The sequence below is a fragment of the Felis catus genome, chromosome D2 (genome assembly GCF_018350175.1).
Source record: "Felis catus isolate Fca126 chromosome D2, F.catus_Fca126_mat1.0, whole genome shotgun sequence".
In the NCBI taxonomy this organism is placed as follows: Eukaryota; Metazoa; Chordata; class Mammalia; order Carnivora; family Felidae; genus Felis; species Felis catus.
In genome coordinates this window covers 67996626-68015515 of record NC_058378.1, presented here as the reverse complement: position 1 = coordinate 68015515, position 18890 = coordinate 67996626, and the positions used below count along the sequence as shown (strand labels likewise).

At 44.8% G+C, this 18890-nt stretch overlaps 1 protein-coding gene across 7 annotated transcripts in view; it reads right to left on the bottom strand.

The window, feature by feature from the left end:
- RBM20 (RNA binding motif protein 20) overlaps positions 1–18890 on the bottom strand; it is a 193224-nt gene that overhangs the window by 51473 nt on the left and 122861 nt on the right. The window contains exon 1 of one of the 7 annotated variants that reach the window (XM_019813805.3): positions 17239–18073. The exons of 5 other annotated variants lie outside the window; for them this stretch is intronic. In XM_019813805.3, coding sequence (XP_019669364.3) covers positions 17239–17321 — 83 coding nt within the window. In that variant the 5' untranslated portion in view covers positions 17322–18073. Of the gene's footprint in view, positions 1–6294; positions 7987–17238; positions 18074–18890 lie in introns of those variants that run through there. One more of the 7 variants, XM_019813809.3, reaches the window with a different exon arrangement.

Genomic DNA, 18890 nt, shown 5'->3' with positions numbered 1-18890 from the left:
AGGGGCTCTTTCTTTGCTCATCTGTGGTCCCCCTGTCTCATATAAAACCCAGGGCCCACCTATATATGAGTCTGCAAAAAGCCTGTACTCATGCATACATGTCACGTTTTAAAAACTCGGATGGAAAAATTATTTTATGACAGAATGGTCAACCTCACTGCTAATCAGAGATACAAGCTATCACCATCAGAAAAAAAAATTTTGCCTAGAAAAATAGCATTTTTTTTTTTTTTTTAGTAACAGCATTCAGGACTGGTAAGATAAGGTGGAGTGGACACAATGGTATTGATAATCTAGATTTGTGTGACTTTGTTAAAAGATAGTCTGGTAATATCTCCTCATTACAACATACTCTTTGACCCAATAATTCAATTCTGTAAAACTATCCTAAGAAAATGAGCTAAAATGCAGACATAACTGGATGCCCAAAGATGTTTAATAATACTACATTATTCAAGAGTCCAAAGTTGAAAATTACAAATATCTGATAATGGGGGTGATGGGAGGGTTTAAACAAAGCACATTATGATATACCTACATAACAAGATGTTAAGGAACCATTTACTATCGTAAATTTCTACTTTACTCTGTAATATTTAAGACCATCCAAAAAAGTACACCCAACACCAAGGTTAAAATAGAAAACATTCCAGCCCACTAAATCCCTCTTGGTATCTGTTCTCTCCGTTCAAGCCCCACACCATCTTGCCAACGGTAGACACGGTTGTGAACTTGGTCAAGTCACTGTTTACAACAACAACAAAAAATTAGCGACAGGAGTAAATCCATACAGTCCATATGTGAGGTGAAAGAAAAAGGAGGCTACAAACTTGCATCCAGAGTATATCATGTGCATTTTTGTGCCAAACACATTTTCATCCTGATCCTCATGTCACATCCCAAAACAAGAATCAAGGTCCCTTCAACCCACTCTCAAACCCAACTGGCATGAGGAATAACACAAAAATTGCAAGCGAAGAATCTGAATTTGAAGTCGTCAGCAGTGGCAGGCTCTCACAGAAGCTTATTGTGGGGGTGCTCTGTCTGACATGTGCCTCTCGTGGCAACTCTATTGGTTGGTTATGGGAACTCTGTTGGTTGCGTATGGTGTTTTCTTGACCAATATAAGATTGGATGTGTGGTTACTGTTGTCAGGGCCCTTTTGTAAGACCACATTTTCTGCGTCTCCAGCTCCCCTTCTGGGTAGTGGGTAATCAGGGAAATGTGTTTGGGATGTGGATGAACTAGAATTCCCAGGACTTGTTAAAATGGGAAGAACAGGACTGTGCATTTGAAACTGGGATTACCATGGAGAACCCCAGTCATACATTCAGTATGGGGAAGAAACTGCAAGGCAGGGACACTTCAGACAAGGTCCGCACTGTCATAGGTTCTGTACAGAAGTCTGATGGAAGAAAGAAAAGAGTCTGGGAGTGGGCATGGTGAGGAAAAAAGGGGAGATGTGAAAAGTGTGTGTCATGTCACAACCCTCCCACTTTGGAGACATTGTGAGGAAAGAGAGCTTCTGCTAAGGCCAGCACTTTGCACTGCTCTGAGAGAAAGGTGGGGCGCAGGGAGGAAGTGTGGAGGTGGTAGGGAGGAAAGGGAGCAGGAGAGAGCCTAACATTTACTGCACGCAATACTCCTGTGTGATCAATGCTCAGCCTGTCATCCCATTTAATATCTCCATCAGTCCTCCGGGGTAGAAAATGTTCACCCCAAATTTGCAAAGCAACAATCTAAAGCCAAGAGAGGTTAGGTGACCGTCCTGTGAACACTCAACTGTTGGTGAATACAGGTGTGGGATTCAAACCCCAGCCAGGCTTTGAAAAGAAGAGAAGGGGCAGACGTGGTTAGGGATGCAGTTCTTCAGCTATCCCTGAGGACACCCTCTCCTCATGGGCTGCTCCATGGGTCCGTCTGAAGTGAGTTCTCAGAACATCAGGCACACCAACATTCAAATACAAGTGCAAAATACATGTCAGAGCCAGATGAAAATGATTCTGGATTACTCTTTCCCATTCTGTGAGAAATCGAGAACTTGTATAAGGCATTAAGGAGACGTCATCTTCACCCAGCCGGCAGCCCTACTGTGCTCCCAGGACAGAACAGGTTGACTGCATCTGAAGATATTGGAGGCCTGGGGGAGTCACGGTTAAAGGTGATTACAGACCTTTCCTCCTCTGGATAGTTGTGCTGGGTGCAGCCAAGCCTTGATGGCCCCAGTGTGGCCCAGGCACAAATCATGGCAGCCGCAGAGGTGGGGAGGCGCTAATTGTCTGCGTAGGTGAGACTATGAAGGGAAAGGAGGATGGTCAAGAGTCTGATGATAGATTTCTACTTGTGTCGTATTAAGTAGCTGAGCTTTAGAAGAGCAATTAAGCTTAACTCAAAACCCTGCCCACACAGGGCCAACCGTTCCTACCAGATTTGTCCACAACATAGCCAGTCCCTGCTAACAAGGCGATAATGAGGTGCCAACTTAGTTTCCATGACCAGGGTAAGACAAGGTTGGTTTTGTTTTTCCCAGAGAAGTCAGCTGTATTTTCTAAACTGTTCTGGGCCGCAGGGAGTTCTCACAGGAGATGCCCCTTTGCCTCGGAAAGAACACACGAGGAAGAATGGTCTTTCCCACCAGGAAAGCCAACCTTGCTGGGTATTTGTAGGTCAGCCACAAGAAACAAGTGCTCTTCTGTAGTACGGCCCAGGTTACAGAAGTTACCCATTCAGATGCAGCATGAAATGAGAAGTCTCACTTGATTTTCTTCCCAACATCTGCTGTGTCTAGCAAATTCAGATTGTCTCCAACCTTAACCAGCCTTAAGCAAAAGCGATTTCGCATGAATCATCAGAGCCAGATACCTCTTTTGAACTAAAGAGGCTTAAAAAGGAAAAGACACACCATCCTATTCAAAAGAAAGAAAGAGGGGCGCCTGGGTGGCTCAGTCGGTTAAGCTTCCGACTTCGGCTCAGGTCACGATCTCACAGTTAGTGAGTTCGAGACCCATGTCTGGCTCTGTGCTGACAGCTCAGAGCCTGGAGTTTGCTTCAGATTCTGTCTGTCCCTCTCTCTCTGCCTCCATCCTGCTTGCGCTCTTGTCTCTGTCTGTCAAAAATAAATAAACATTAAAAAAAATTAAAAGAAAGCAGAAAATAAAGCCCTAAAATCCTTAGCCTACAAAAGTTAATAACCTAAAATTCAGGTACATATAACAATCATATTTCTAAGCCGAAAATTGGGCCATGTGATGGCTGGAACTAATGTCACCTTCTTATATTCCTGCTATCTGAGTCTGTCACTGTTACATCACTTAGCACACCTGGTTTTGTGTTAAAAATATTGCTTATGGGGGTGTTTGCGTGGCTCAGTCAGTTGAGCCTCAGACTTCCGAATTCACTCAGGTCACGATCCCAAGGTCATAGGATCAAGCCCCACGGCCAGCACCTTACATGGTAAAGTGGACTTTGCAGATGTGATTAAGTTAAGGGTGATGAGATGGAGAGATTATCCTGGGCCCAATGTAATCACAAGAGTCCTTATAAAATGGAGGCAGGGGGATCAGAGTCCGGGAGAGAAGATACGAGGACAGAAGCAGAGGTGAGAGACCAAAGAAGATGCCACACTTCTGGCTCTGAAGATGGAGGAAGGGGCCATAAGGCAAGGAAATGAATTTCCCCTAAAGCCTCCAGAAGGAACCAGCCTTACTGATACCTTAACTTTGGCCCAGTGAGACCGACTTTGGATTTCTGACCTCCAGGACTGTAAGATATGAAAGTTGTGTTGCTGTAAGCCACTAAATGTGTGGTAATATGTTATAGAAGCAACAGGAAACTAATATAATCCAGCAGGAAAATTAGATGTAAGAGAAGCTTCCACTCAGAGAGGCAGTGGTGGGGGTGGGGGGTATTGGCTGGATCTTACTGGTAATGAACAAACTCATGACCACCTCTCCTGGGGTCCTAGGAAGCACAGATCATCTGACTAGGTGTCCATCCCAAGACCCTGTGGCAATTCTTGCCGGGAGCCAGAAAAGCCCAGAGATCTCTTCCTTTCCAAAGTCAGCTTTCTTTTTTTTTTTTTTTTCAACGTTTATTTATTTTTGGGACAGAGAGAGACAGAGCACGAACGGGGGAGGGGCAGAGAGAGAGGGAGACACAGAATCGGAAACAGGCTCCAGGCTCCGAGCCATCAGCCCAGAGCCATCAGCCCAGAGCCTGACGCGGGGCTCGAACTCACGGACCGCGAGATCGTGACCTGGCTGAAGTCGGACGCTTAACCGACTGCGCCACCCAGGCGCCCCTCAAAGTCAGCTTTCTTTACCCAGTTGCGTTAAGCTTTGAATTGCAGACTCTTAAGGATCAAATCATCCTCTCACCCCCAGAACAAAGACAGAAAGTGATCTGCCCAAAGCCAACTAGCTGGGTAGCAGTAAGACCTTAGTGAGAACCCAGATCATCCAAACCAGCTTCTAGTGCTTGACAGAAAAGCCTTACCTTTGAAAGCTCTAAATAAGTCCCAGAACTATCTATTTCACCAAATTATCATCTCCACCCATGTTTATCTCCCTGCCCTGTTCAGAGAGATACTGACTACCTTTGATATGCAAGGCACTCCCTGAGCACCAGGGAGACATAAAGCTACAGGCCCCTTCTAGAATCCCCATAAGCCCTGCACAGGGGATAGCAGGGGAGGGGGTGGGGGCAAGGTTCTCTGCATCTGCCACATTTCTTCCCCTAAACCTGTACAGTGATACAGTTTGCAGCCAAGGAGTTGAACCACAGACCTGGGAGCAGGGAGTGCCGCACGGGGAGTTATGTAGCCTGGGCATCTGGCACAGAGCTGGAACCACCTATCAGCACAGCCACTGTGACTCACCCAGGCCTCTGCAAGGCTAACTGCCCCCAGGGACGAGGTTGCCTTTCTGAGCCATTCACTGTTAGGAAGAATTCTCGGTGCATAATTACATCAAAAACTTGGGCTCCAGGCTCACTTAGACAGCTTTTTAAAATGAAAGCAGCATTTCTCTCAAGAGTTGTAAAAATAAAATACAACATAAAGGAAAACTAGTTGCCTTTAAATGCCAGGATATTTAGGAGAACCAGATGAAAACTGTTTCCAATGGTTTAATTCCGTAGTGTTGAAAGGATGGGCAACATATTGTGTTCACTGGGGGAGCGAAACAGCTGTCTCGGTTTGAAAATGCTCATTATTTGTCCCAAAGCTCTTTCATATGTTATTCTGAGTCCCAAGCAGGATGCAATGATGGGTTAGTATTTGTGCACAAGGAGTGAGGCAGGGCCGTTCCTCGGTTCAAGTCAGGGACGGTCCTGAAAATTCAGCAAGATTTTTGTGACATAATCCATCCGGTTCTGAAAGTAAGGGAGAGCAACCAAGACGCGGGCAAGGGGCTGTTGGGCCTCTGCTCAGAAAGAGTCCTTCAAAGGGGCCAATGGGGCATTTATGTGTTTGTTCATACAGCCCACATGGATGGAGTGTCTGTTATGTGCCAGGCAATGAAGCTAGGTGGTGGGGATCCAGAGATGAACAAAGACGACGTTCCTGAGATCGCAGGGGAGACAGAGCAACACAGAGGGTGTTGAGTATTCTGAAACCGCCTAAGCACAAAAACAGTAAGGCACAAGAGGAAGTGGTTCAAGCCTCAGACGTCTTAGAGAAATGTAGTAAGTGAAAGAAAAGGCTGTCTCAAGGGCTGTCCCCGAACTCTGAACAAAGACAAACGTTCTGGACTAACTGATCCAGCTACAGATGCAAAGATGCATCCACTGTTGGTGAAAGGTAGCTGTAGGGTGAGTTGTGGTCAGAGACTCAGGCTTCCAGCTGCCTCTTACTGGTTGTATGGGTTGTATGATGGGGGAACATCGCTTAATTTTTCTGACACTCAGAATTTTCTCATCTACAAAACGGGACGGTAATCTCCACCCAATGTGACACAAACCTGGACAATCAGAGCCCCTGGCCATAATGACTGGCTCAAGGATGGACACTCCTTGACATTTTGTTGGAACTTCTGGAAGACAGGCACTCTTTTGTCCTGCCATGACTGAGTTGCTATACTGGTTAAATTTAAGGCACCACTTAAGGAAAACCTGCCTGAGAATAAAGCCGACCCAAAGACACTGGCCCGGGAACAGCAGCACGGGCAGCTCCTGACTGACCTCATAGGGATACTTGGAGCCAGTATCCCCTGCATCTGCTTGGCCATTTCTGTACAAGAATCAATGCATTTCCTTTATTTGCTTAATAAAAATAATGTAATAAGAAAGCCAACCTACCTGAACGTCTGTTTTTAATCCAGATGGTTCCTCTCCATGGCACCGAGTTGACTCAAGAGTTCCCTGTCACTCTCCAGGTTCCTCTACACAGTGGACTGACCATAAGGCCCCAGCAGCTGGAGCTCCAGGGTCACTGCAGGGGAAACTTGGGCAGCCACTTTGGTGGGATTATCTGCCGACCAGAGACACCTGCTTCTTGGAAGTTTGAGACACAGAATGCTCCTCCCTTCTTGGTGGAATAGGAGCCTGTACCATGGTCAGTAGGCCAGGGTGTGAATGGGGTGCACAAGTAAAGTCCCCACAAGGGCAGGGATACACAACAACCTTTTACAGGTACACAGATCCAGCTCTGGCCACACAGGTGCTCCTGTGAGCAGGGGATATAATGCCGTGACCCTCACCAGGGGACAGTTTCTAGCTGACTGAAACACCATTTGTTTCCCAGCACCTAATGGGCCATTTCTGCTACACTAAGAGCTGGCTTTATAAAAGGCATTAATTATCCTGTTAGGAGAAAAGAATCATTATTAAAAATACAATGGTTCTTAGTCTTCATTCATGTGGAGCAAAGGAGGGTATAGAGTGAGTGCCAATTGGGCTGTGGACTGCCTTGTAGGACACGGGGGTAGGAATCAGGCATCGTGAGATCTAGACATAACGTGAGGCTTGTCAGCTGGGTCACAGTGGACAACAGACTCCAGCCTCGGTTTCCTCAACTCTAAAAAGAGAAGTCACAATCTTTTCTTATTTACGTTATGAGGATTGACATGGGATTAAGTAAAGAGTTGCCAGACCCCTCTGCAAACTGTTAGGTGCTGTACAGATGTCCAGAACATTATTGGAAAGAGAACATTCTCTGTGTGATAACAACACACCCTTCCCTTTCTGAAAACATTCCTCTACAGAGGAAGTAATATTGTCACTCAAGTCCTTGCAGATCATTTCATTGCCACTAGGATTCGGGGTGGGATGAGTTAAAATCAGTTCAGCCATATTTATGGAGTAGCAGCCTTATCAATATGATTGTGCTCTGCATTCTGGATGGAGGCAGGGATGGGAAGGAGCACCAGAGGCTGAGGGCACAGGTTTCAGAGTTTGTGTCAAAATGGGTTTGAATTCCAGTTTGCGACTTGTAAGCTGGAGGCTGGGGGCAAATACTTAATCCTCTCTCACCCTCAAGGTCCTCATCGTTAAAGCTGGGATGGCTATGCCTGAGCAACGGGCTTGTCCCGAGAGTTGTGCCTAAATTGTTCTTCGTAGTTCCTAGCATACAGTAAGCATTCACGAAACAACGTATCAGTGACCGTCACTGCTACTAGTCTTTCTACCATCGTCATAGCCCTGAGCATCACTATTACCATCACCATCACTGCTGCCATTGCCGTCACCATTACGACCCCCTACTGTCATCACCATTACCGTCACCATTATCAATATTACCATCACCATTACCATCACCATTATCATCACCGTTACCATCACCTTTACCACCACCATTACTATTGTCACTCTATTATCATCACCCATGTCACTCCATCAGCATTATCGTCTCTATTGGTATCGCTATTACCATCACCATTATGATTGCCATTACATCACTAATACTATCTCCAGCACCGTTGCCATCACCGGCATCATCAGTGCACATGGCAGGTGAGCTCTGCCAGGGCAGACAGATAGAGATGGAAGAGGAAAACACAGAGAGATGTAAATATGGAGAGGAGGGAAGTAAAAACAAGGGCGGACACCTGCTGAGAGAAGAAGCAGGAGTGTGGATTGGGACTTGGGGAGAACAGAGAGAGCTAACAACAGCTGCTGGGTAAACTGGTAAGTAGTCAGCAACAGACGTGAAGGGCTGTGGATTAATAACAAAGACGGACGCAACTGAAGTTCAGCCGTATAGATGTGTGTGGACTCACAGCGAGCTTTGCCCTGGTAATGTTCAGCCACCCGGAAGCAGAAGCCAGGAACCACAGCCCAGAGCACAGCAGTGCCTAAGCCAACCTGAATGGACACATTTTCAGTTAAGCACAGTATCTTCCAAGATAACCCAGCAGGGATTTAAATTCATTTCCACTTCAACACAGTTCCCTTTCCTGGCCAAGCAATGAATGTGTCATTTCTTCTCATGTGCTAAGATATAAAATAGAATCCAGGCAAGAGAGCTCATGACCAGGTGAGAGAATGTTTTCCAGGTTTGGTCACACCTTCACTGTGTGGCCAAATCAAATAAAGGGCAATGCTTAGGGCCGGGGCACTGCTGAGTCCTGCCCTTCCATTGTCTCCTGGGAGCCGAACTTCAAATCCTAAATTCTTGACTCTATTGTAACACTTACAAGCTAGGTCAGGACGTGAACCACCGGGAACAGTCCCTAAAGGCCAGGTTACAAAGACAAAAATGATGATAGCAGGTAATATTGGAGCTAAGGTTCAAACTCTAGCTGACTGTCAAAAATGTTAAGAGCAAGAAGAGGCCTTAGAGACCTTTTCTGTTTAATGCACTCATCCTACAGAGGAAAGAAGTGAAACCCAGTGAAGTTGGTGTGATATGTGATCACCCCAAGTCACAGAGCTGGCTAGAGAAGAGCGGGACTGGACCCCATGTCTCCCCATTCCTCAGGGCTAATGTGGCTTCTAGTCTTCTCCTTTGTGAGAAGAAGGAGGTCATACATTTTTTGATAGTGCTCTTCTTGGTAAGGACAGAACTACTGGGTTATCACTTAGCGAGGCCTCTGTGAGTAATATCAAGATTACTGGGTCAATGCTGGCATTATCCCACGTGTGGGCTTTAGCCATGACATTACCATAGAGTGATCTGTAACAGCGTGGCGTCTCGGAGACGATAATCCTACCATCTCTCTCCTGTTCCATGTTTTTTTAGTTAGGTTGTTAATCAGTGTTTTCTTTCACCTCATTAGCTATCTGATTTCCAGGATGACCAAATGGGAAGGAAAGTCAGATATGACCATTTCTGGTTTACATTACAAAGACTGAGACCAAAAAAGGTCTTCCAGAATGCCCGAAGGCATCCAGCAAATAAGGGATGCGGAGCAGGGTATTACTTCAGGCCAGGATTCTACCCTCTGCCTACACATTCATTAAAGAGCGCTTCTAAAACCACATTCCTGGCTCTATTTCTTTGGATGTGATTTGTTTTACAGGGGTTTTGGTTTGTTTGTTTAAAGGTACTAAAATATAAAGAATTTTCCTCTATTCTGTGGTTTTTCTCCCAATGTGTCACAGTATTTTACTTTATTTTTTTCCGGCTTTATCGATATATAATTTTAAGTTTTTTAGTCAAGTAATCTCTGCACCCGGTGTGGAGCTCAAACTCGCAACCTTGAGATAAAGAGTCGCATGCCCTTTTGACTGAGCCAGTCAGGTGCCCCACCAGCTTTATTGATATTAACATTGTGTAAGTTTAAGGTGTACAAATAATGGTACGACAAATGCAGATATGCAAAATGACTGCCACAGTAAGTTTGGTTAATGATTTACGATTTTATTTTAAATAACACATTTGGTGTTATTAAATGAACAGTTTTCTGTACCATTGTACTCTGTTCCACTTTCATCAGAAGATTCTCAGAACCAGGGATGTGCAGTCACCAAGGGGCCGCTAGCGGTTCCATAACTCACAAGAGAGGCCTGACTTTCCTGCTGGAGTTACTAGAAGTGCTCAAAATGTGCACAAGGGAACCGATGATGTAGCAAATGCAGAGCAAAGAAGAAATATTCTGCTAATGTCATAACAGGAAAGACTGAGAGCACAGACAGAATTAATGTCAACTTATCCACCAAGAACCATGTATTCGTTTCTTTTTCTGTTCCTTCTTCTGTGCCAGTTTTCTTTCTTTAAAATATCCTTGGGGCACCTGGGTGGCTCAGTCGGTTGAGCATCCCACTTCGGCTCAGGTCGCGATCTCACGGTTCGTGAGTTCGAGCCCCACATCGGGCTCACTGCTGTCAGCACAGAGGCCGCTTCAGATCCTCTGTCTTCCTCTCTCTCTGCCCCTCCCTGCTCTCACTGTCTCTCAAAAACAAAAAAACAAAAAACCTTAAAATAAATAAGTAAAATAAAATACCCTTTTTTTAAAAAATTTTTTTTTAACGTTTATTTATTTTTGAGACAGAGACAGAGCATGAACGGGGGAGGGGCAGAGAGAGAGAGAGGGGGACACAGAATCGGAAGCAGGCTCCAGGCTCTGAGCCATCAGCCCAGAGCCCGACGCGGGGCTCGAACTCACGGACCGTGAGATCGTGACCTGAGCTGAAGTCGGAGGCTTAACCGACTGAGCCACCCAGGCGCCCCTAAAATACCCTTTACAAAATGATAGTCCTGTAGGTTGTAACTTATTTTTAATATTCACATTTGGCTTTGTTTTCAACTTTAAAACCTTAAAAATATGAAGAATATAACAAATCTTTATCATCTTTACAAGTTCACTGCCTGCCCATCACCTCAAATTAACAAATGCTATGATGATGGTAATTTTTTTCCCCCCTCAGATACTTTTTATTTAAAAAAACCCCAAAACTATACAGATAAAGTGGAAGTCCCCTTTGAGACTCTGCCCAGTCTAATTCCACCTCTACCTCCCTAGTGACATCCACGTGTGGTGCGTCTATTTATCGATCTGTCTCTCTCTAAACATAGAATAAAGTATAAAAGTAAGAGACTTATCTATACCTGTGTGTGCTCATAAACCAGCATGTAGGACGGGGTTCAGCAGTATTTCTCCTAAAGAAAGAAATGCACATTCTCTCAAGTTTCTTTTAACACAGTAGGGCCTGCAGGCAGTGTATGGTGAAGTAAAAAAAAAAAAAAAAAAAATTGCTGAACTGGAAATTGGAAGACCCAGGTACCACAGCGGCTGCTTGCTCCCTGTGGGACTGGAGGCCAGTCAGTTTCCCTTTTTATGTAGAATGAGAAAAGCTGGGTGAAAGGACCTCCAAGATCTCCTCCACCTTTGAAATCTGAGAACTCTCAGGTTTAATTTCCTCATCTGTCAAGATAATAATTCTGCCCTGCTAAGTTGCTATAAAGAACAAACATGATATGCAAGCACTCTGTAAAGCAAGCTGATGCTGATGACAGAATCAAATAATATTAAATCATAATAACATAAATATTATAAATAAACACTATTTAATAATAGATCATTATTTGTATATACTATATGATGTTAGTAACATCATGTACTATGTAACTGATATACAATAAATGCAAAATACTACAATTTATAATTTATTATTGTTACGTCTCACAAATTAAGCGATTATAAGCTACCGGAAATACCTTTTAAGAAACTATTGTCATATACGTGGCTCAGATAATATGTGTTGCAGGCCAATCAGCATGAAATAACTTAATTTCTTCCATCCCTGTTCTCCTGGGCAGTTTAGCACAAGAAGAGGCTCTCTTGACTCTGTCCATGAAGATTCAGTGATCCAAATACCAAAAGTGCCTCATTATAAGATGTTCTCTACAAAGGCATTCCACAGACCAAAGGAGCCTTTTACAGTGAAATTCAGCTCAAATCTCTTTCAGGCTGGAGTTGGGTTTGCCTGAGACACAATTTTTCAGAAAATTCATGTTGGGCAGAATTTCACTGGTTTTGTGCAGGCTAAAATTAAGGGAGTTGGATTGACTTCTGGGGTTAAGAGAGATCTTTGTTTTCTCAGTAACATAAAATAGGGTAACCTCTCAACCAACAAACTTTTCTGGAGAACCTCAGTCTTTTGAGATGGAAAAACAAGCTGTTTGAAATGTATATTTAAAAACTGCTATACAAGTTCCCCAAGGCACCAAATGTTAACGTTTATACATGCAAATGAAGTATTTAGGGGTTTCTAGGCCAAAATTGCCCTCCTGAAGGACAACATGCAAACAAACATGAATGCCTTCGCATATGTTGTTCCCTCTCCCTGGAAAACCTCTGCCTATTCCCCCTCAGGGTCCTTCAACATGCTGCTCAGATGGCGCCTCCTCCAGGCAGCCTTCTCTGACTCCTGCCCCCATCCAGTGTGTGCTGATGTCCCTTCTGTGACTCCCCAGAATGCCTAGCTGCTCCGGTAGCCTCAACTATACTCTCTCCTAGCTCCTACCACCCTCTCTCATAATCGTCCACTCAATGGCTCATCTGATGTCCTCACTGCCCCGTGATTATTTTGAAGGCAGGAATTATGTGTTCTATTTCATATCACAGTATCTGGTACATGGTTGGTGTGTGGAACCATTAAACACTTCTGTACAAGTACACAACTGTTCCATGTGTATGTGTGTGGACTTAGTAGTTGTGTATCATATTCTCAATTTGGCTTCCTGGCTAAATGTTTCATATATGCGTTGCTACGAGGCTTTACAGAGGAAGCTCTGTGGACAATATGGATTAGATTCAGTCTCTGACCACCATCAGAATTATGTAAATACCACAACCACACAGAGTACAAAATTCTAAAATATTCAACAAATAGACAGTGTTTCCTTTTAACTGAACCTAAAGAAAATGCGATTTTAGTGTGTGATCTGAGAAGATATAAGTGTCTAATCTACATGATTCTGAGATAAAACACATGCTCTGGGAATGGCCCCTATGTTCTCCTAACTTTATTTTCGGTAATTTATATCACTGAGATTTTTCTGGTAAATGTACAAGGATGGTCATAAAATGCAAGCCAATCTTATGCTATTTATTTTATTGTTATAATTTTTTTAAATAGGTTTCATGCCCGGCATGGAGCTCAACCCGGAACTTGAATTCACAACCCTGAGATCAAGACCTGAGCTGAGACAGAGTCAGAGGCCTAACGTGACTGAGCCGCCCAGGCGCCAACCCCCCCAAGGCAATTTTAAATCAAGATAAAATTTCAGAATAATTTTTAAAAAATAAAATTCTCAATCAATACAGCTGTTCTCTTCCCAGAGTTGTCTGACTATTAGCCTGGACATTTTAACCAATGTGACTTAAACCAAATACTAGAAGTCTATACGAAGCTGAAGAGGCAGTGTGGGGTAGTTTGGGTGGGGTAGCACTGTTTGGCTCGTAAGTAGACCTACTTCTTAAACAGGCTTTGCCCCCAATAACTGCACATCTGATTGTGGTCATTTCACCCTGTAGACCTTAGTTTTCTCATCTGTGAAATGGGAGGGTCAGATGAAACATTTTTAAGGTCCCTTTATGCCTTATGATTTTAGGATGGTGCGTGTTTTCTTAAAGCTGTCATTGATGGCACAAGGAAAAGTCAAATTCATCTGGTCATGGTACAGTGATAGATTTCTGTCCTGGGAGATCGGAGTTTCTAGCCTTTCCCCCTCCCCCAGCTCTGGGTGACTTCAGAGAGAGGCATTTAATCTGCACGAAACAAACCTGTCTGTAAAATGACAAGGTGAAATGAGGGCAGTGGTTTTCAAGAGTTAGGTGGGCACTGGGAGGGCTTCCCCTAACACAGATGCTGGACTCACCCCCAGCTGCTGTCTCAGGAGGTCCGGGCAGGGGCCTGAGAACTTACTTGCATTTCTAACAAGTCCAAGCGATACTGATACTGACGCTGTACTTTGAGAACCACTGGACTAGACTATCTTGAATCTACCTTACAACTCCAAGAATCAATGGTGAGTTACAAAGCATTCGGTAACAACTGTATTTTTAACAAGGCACACCTGGGGTGCCTGGGTGGCTCAGTCCGTTAAGCGTCTGACTTTGGCTCAGGTCATGATCTCGCGGTCTGTGAGTTTGAGCCCTGCATCAGGCTCTGTGCTGACAGCTCAGAGCGTGGAGCCTGTTTGGGATTCTGTGTCTCCCTCTCTGCCCCTCCCCTGCTCGTGCTGTCTCTCTTGCTGTCAAAAATAAATCAAACATTAAGAAAAAAAATTTAAAAAAAAAACAAGCCTCTTCTATCTCCTAGGCACCCAATACACCAACAAGGGGCCCCCTTTTTCACAGGGGTTTCAGACACTGCAAGAGTAACATCCAGGGCACTTGCCACTACTCTACCTACCTTCCTTTAAGAGAGTCGACATGTTCAACAATATTTGGCCTCCTGGAATCAAAACACTCTGGGTTCATAAAACCTCCGGTAATCTAATTAGTTCGTTGACTGGCTTAGCGTCACGTTATCGGTTGCTGAATAGGAAAAAAGCAAGCTCCATTCACTCTGAGTTCACCAATGCAGAGAATAGAAGGATCAGACTCCAGAATGCCAAAAATTCTTCAGTCAAGCAACATTATGAGAAATATCAGGAGAAAGTCCACCTTCCAAACTCACCCTATGCTAACAAAAAGTGTTTGACAAATCATCTTTATTGTTAAACCTCAAACGTGGTGGCACTGAAATCACTTGGGGTGTTTTTAAAACACTAATGCTCGGATCATATCTCCATAGATTCTGATTCACCCTAGACATTGGGATTTTTTTTAATGTTTACTTTTGAGAGAGCACAAGCAGAGGTGGGGGCAAAGAGGGGGACAGAGGATCTGAAGCAGGGTCTACACTGACAGGCTGACAGCACAGAGCCCAAACGTAGGGCTCAAACCCACAAACCCCGAGATCATGACCTGAACCAAAGTCGGACAATGAACTAACTGAGTCACCCAGGTGCCCTGACGCTGGGATTTTTAATAGCTCCCCAGGAGAACTATTGTGAAGCATAGTCTGAGGCTTGCCAGTCTATAAAGGAATAGAATCAATCTGTTCTTCATTACTTTGAGCCACACAAGCCATTTTTGTCACCACAAGCAGCATGACCATTTGTTTTCAATTATACTTAAGAATAAACACTGAAATTTTTATAAGCCCACAAACACAGTGGGCAATCAACCGATTTTTCTTAGCTATACACTGAAGCATCTCTCACATGGTTTGATAAATATTTTTTGTGGCAAGACTTTCTCCACAGTACACATATAGTTTCTGCTGTAGACAGCCAGATGATGATTGCCACGGGTGACCCTAGCTTTCTAAATTTTAAACACCTTGAAGACTTCATCCACGTCCTAGAATCTTTCAAATTCCTGAGTGTCTGCCTGGCTCCGTGCCGGGCAAATTAGAGGCACTAAACAAATACTTATTCAACTCACTTGAATTTATGACCGCCTCTAAGCATATGGGAACGGAGGTCTTGGACGTGTATGCTCAGCGTTTCATTGTGAAGTATGAGGCATACATTTCCTATGTGTGTTGGGATCATGCACTATTTAATTCTGTTAAATTCCTTAGAGCAAATGAGAATATTAAGGTTGGAACGTTGTAAATACACCATGGAACTATTTATTTGAGAAAGCTTCCATTTCCCAATGTTGATGAAGTTTCTGGTGCCTTAAGACACATACCTTTCTGACTACAGACAACAAATCACAGGTGCCACCCAAGGCAGAGAATATTATCTGTAGGTTACTTCTGGCTTTTGTCTCTATTTAACACAGCTGTGGCCATAGGAAAGCTACCGAAGGGAAAAGATAGAAGATAAAAACCAGCAGCCGTCAGATGCAGCCATCTTGGTTACGTCTGCACGTGCCGTTCTAGTATTTTCTCAGGTCACCACAAACTAAACCTGCGGCTAAGATCCACGGAGACTGAGGACCGCCTTGGCTGAGGCAAGAAAGAATGGTTAAAATTCGATGGCTGACTCTTCTTTCACTCCAAACTGCTCTCCGGCACTTTCCTCTGCTACCCCATGCATTGCTAATTAGGAGCAGTCAACGCTGGACATGTACAGAGTCCTCTATGGTAAAATTGATTATTATATTACTATGGAAAAGAAGGAAGTCATTTCGTTCAAAATATCAAATTCCACAAAATCATATGTGGCAGCTGTTAGTGGATGCATGCGGGGGAGGGGCAAGTGTGTGAAAATATCTACCCTTCAGTGTTCTGACATCTTTGCAAAGAACGTGCAACACAGAAGAAGAAAAAAGATTCCAACACATATAAGGCAGAAACCAATGAAAGCTACATGATGCATTTTTTTGAAGGTTAAAAAATTCCCATGAGGTAGGATCCATCACACACACTATTTTACACGCCATTTTACGAGGATGGGTTTGCTTTTCCACACTTGCCAGAAGAAAACCAGTACTCCTGTCCCAAACGTGTCGAGGAGACTTTTAATTGCATCAGACAGAGAAGCGAGGTGAGTCATGTTTGGTTGTGCGTGAGCCTACTCACAGATCAGCACAGTCATGTCCAAATGTGCTCCCTGAACCTCACGACAGATGTTTATACACTTGCTTGCTTGCTTGGGGACTATGAAAATAGTTTTGTTTTGAAATTTAACTTTACTTAACGATACCGAATAGTCGCTGAAACACGTATTGCGGGTCCTTCAGAGGTGCTTAGAAGCAACTTTCAAGCATTCTTTCTTGGCAAAATGTCCTGTGCTTCCGAATCCTAAGACCGTGCTCCCCTCCCGGGTCATGAGCCTGACGGCACTCGGCAGACACAAGACATTTCGAACGTTCATTTTCCATCGCTGACAAATTCCAGCAATCAACACCAAACACCTCCGCCTTACGAGACCCCCCCCCCACACACACCCCATCATTCATAAGGTTTCGGGATTCCGAAAATGCCCGCTCCCTCAGGTCTGATGATAACGCGATCTGTTTCCCCGGTGGCCACTCAACTTTTCTTTATAAAAAGAGTTTAGTAACCAGAGTAAAAAGAGCATCTAGACTTGCTGACGTTGGGATCGCTGATTTCGCTGGGGTCATGGGGAGCTGTTTTAGGTCACATGTTACCGTGCCGTTGTGAATCATTTATTACAATTTTTTTTTTTTTTTTAACAGGAGGGGGTGGGGATACAGACAAATCGCATACTCATGCACAGATGCTTAGCGCCAAGAACATGGTCAGAAGTGCCGCCCGGACTAGAGAGTAAAAAGAAAACCCTCGATTTCCTTCTTGTGCTGGGGGGAAAGGTAGGATGATGTCATGCAACCTTACCTTTCTGAAAAAGACCCAGGCGCCTGGCATCGAACGCTCACCTGAGGCCACCGAAGCTGGGAGTCATTTTGGGCGTCGCGCATGTGCCTCCCTAGAAAATTCCAGTGACATTCTACCGGCTTTCTGCTTGCCAATCATGACAAGCGTCCACTTAAACTCTCACGAGTCTGGGAAGGGGCAGAGGAGGGGGAATGCAGGCGAGGGAGCAAGCGACAGAGAGAGAGTGGCCCCGGTGCACACCCGGCTGGCAGGGGAGTCACATGCCGCCAGGAGCCATTCCTGCTGCATTACACATGCCGAGCTAAATGGCAAACAATATCAGTCGATGTTTATGCCACATGTTCTCAGCCTCTTCACATAACACCCAAGCCAGCTCTGCACAGACAGGCCTCCTGAGAGCGCCTCGGAAGGAGGGGGTCTTGTGCAAATCGTGCAGCCATTTTAAATAAAATTCCAAAGCCTCCCTCCTGTCCCGGTTTCCTTTCCTATGGTTCCCTGGTGGTGGTGGGAGTGATGGTGGTATGTTTGTTTGTTTGCCTTTTTTTTTTACTCTGGGTTTTCACAGGCAACGGTCTGGTCCTCAAGGTGCCCAAAAGGACATTTAGCAATGCAGCCACATCAGACAGCACTGCACACTGACTCCTGGCCAGCCAACCTCCTGAACAGTTTGCCCTTCTTGCTTTTATTGTTATGGAGCAGGAGATGGAGAGAGGTGACCCATCGTATCACCCGCCCAGTGGTAACTGCAATAATGCTTTTCAGTGGAAAAATGGACTTTAAAAAAAAATGTTTATTTATTTTTGAGAGAGGTAGACAGAGTGTGAGCAGGGGAGGGGCAGAGACAGAGGGAGACACAGAACCTGAAGCAGGCTCCAGGCTCCGAGCCGTCAGCACAGAGCCCGATGCGGGGCTTGAACTCATGAGCCATGAGATCATGACCTGAGCCGAAGTCAGACGCTTAACTGGCTGAGCCACCCAGATACTCCAAATGGACTGCCTTCTGCTCGAAGAGGCTCTTCACAGTGGTGATTCCCCCCCTGCAGGGCGTGCTGGAGGCATTTTTGTCTGTCAGAACTGGGGGGATGCTGCTAAAACCCCACAAAGCACCTGACAGAAGCCACAAACCAGGACTACCCAGCCCAAGACATCAAGAGTACTTCAGTGGAGAAACTGCTGTATGACTAGCCTTTCCATAAGTCTTACAGAAAACAGGATACAGAACAAAAAAGAAGAAGAAAAGAAACTGAAAGCCAAGAGGTCGGGGGGGGGGGGGGGCAGGGATGGGCTTTGCTTGAATTGTGATTTAATTCCTCAGGAACTTGTTCCCTTTTCTCCTCAGAAGCCACCATTCTCCTGCCACATTGTTTCCTCTTCTGTTTCCAAATCTCATGCTGTAATCCTAAACAATCAAAGGAAAACTAAAACTTTGGTGAGTTTCTGAATCAAGACCAGCTGTCCATGAAGACCTCGCTGCCATGGTAGGTAAAGCAGCCATCGTCCCAGTCTGTCCTGTCTGGATGGTCTGCTGTTCATCTGTGACACCCAGTATCCAACCTAATCTCCTCTTAAAACTATTCAGGAGAGCGCGCTTTTTACAAGGTAAAACCTCCCCCAAAGAGCTTACAGAAGAATGAAGGACTAAAGCTCACTGG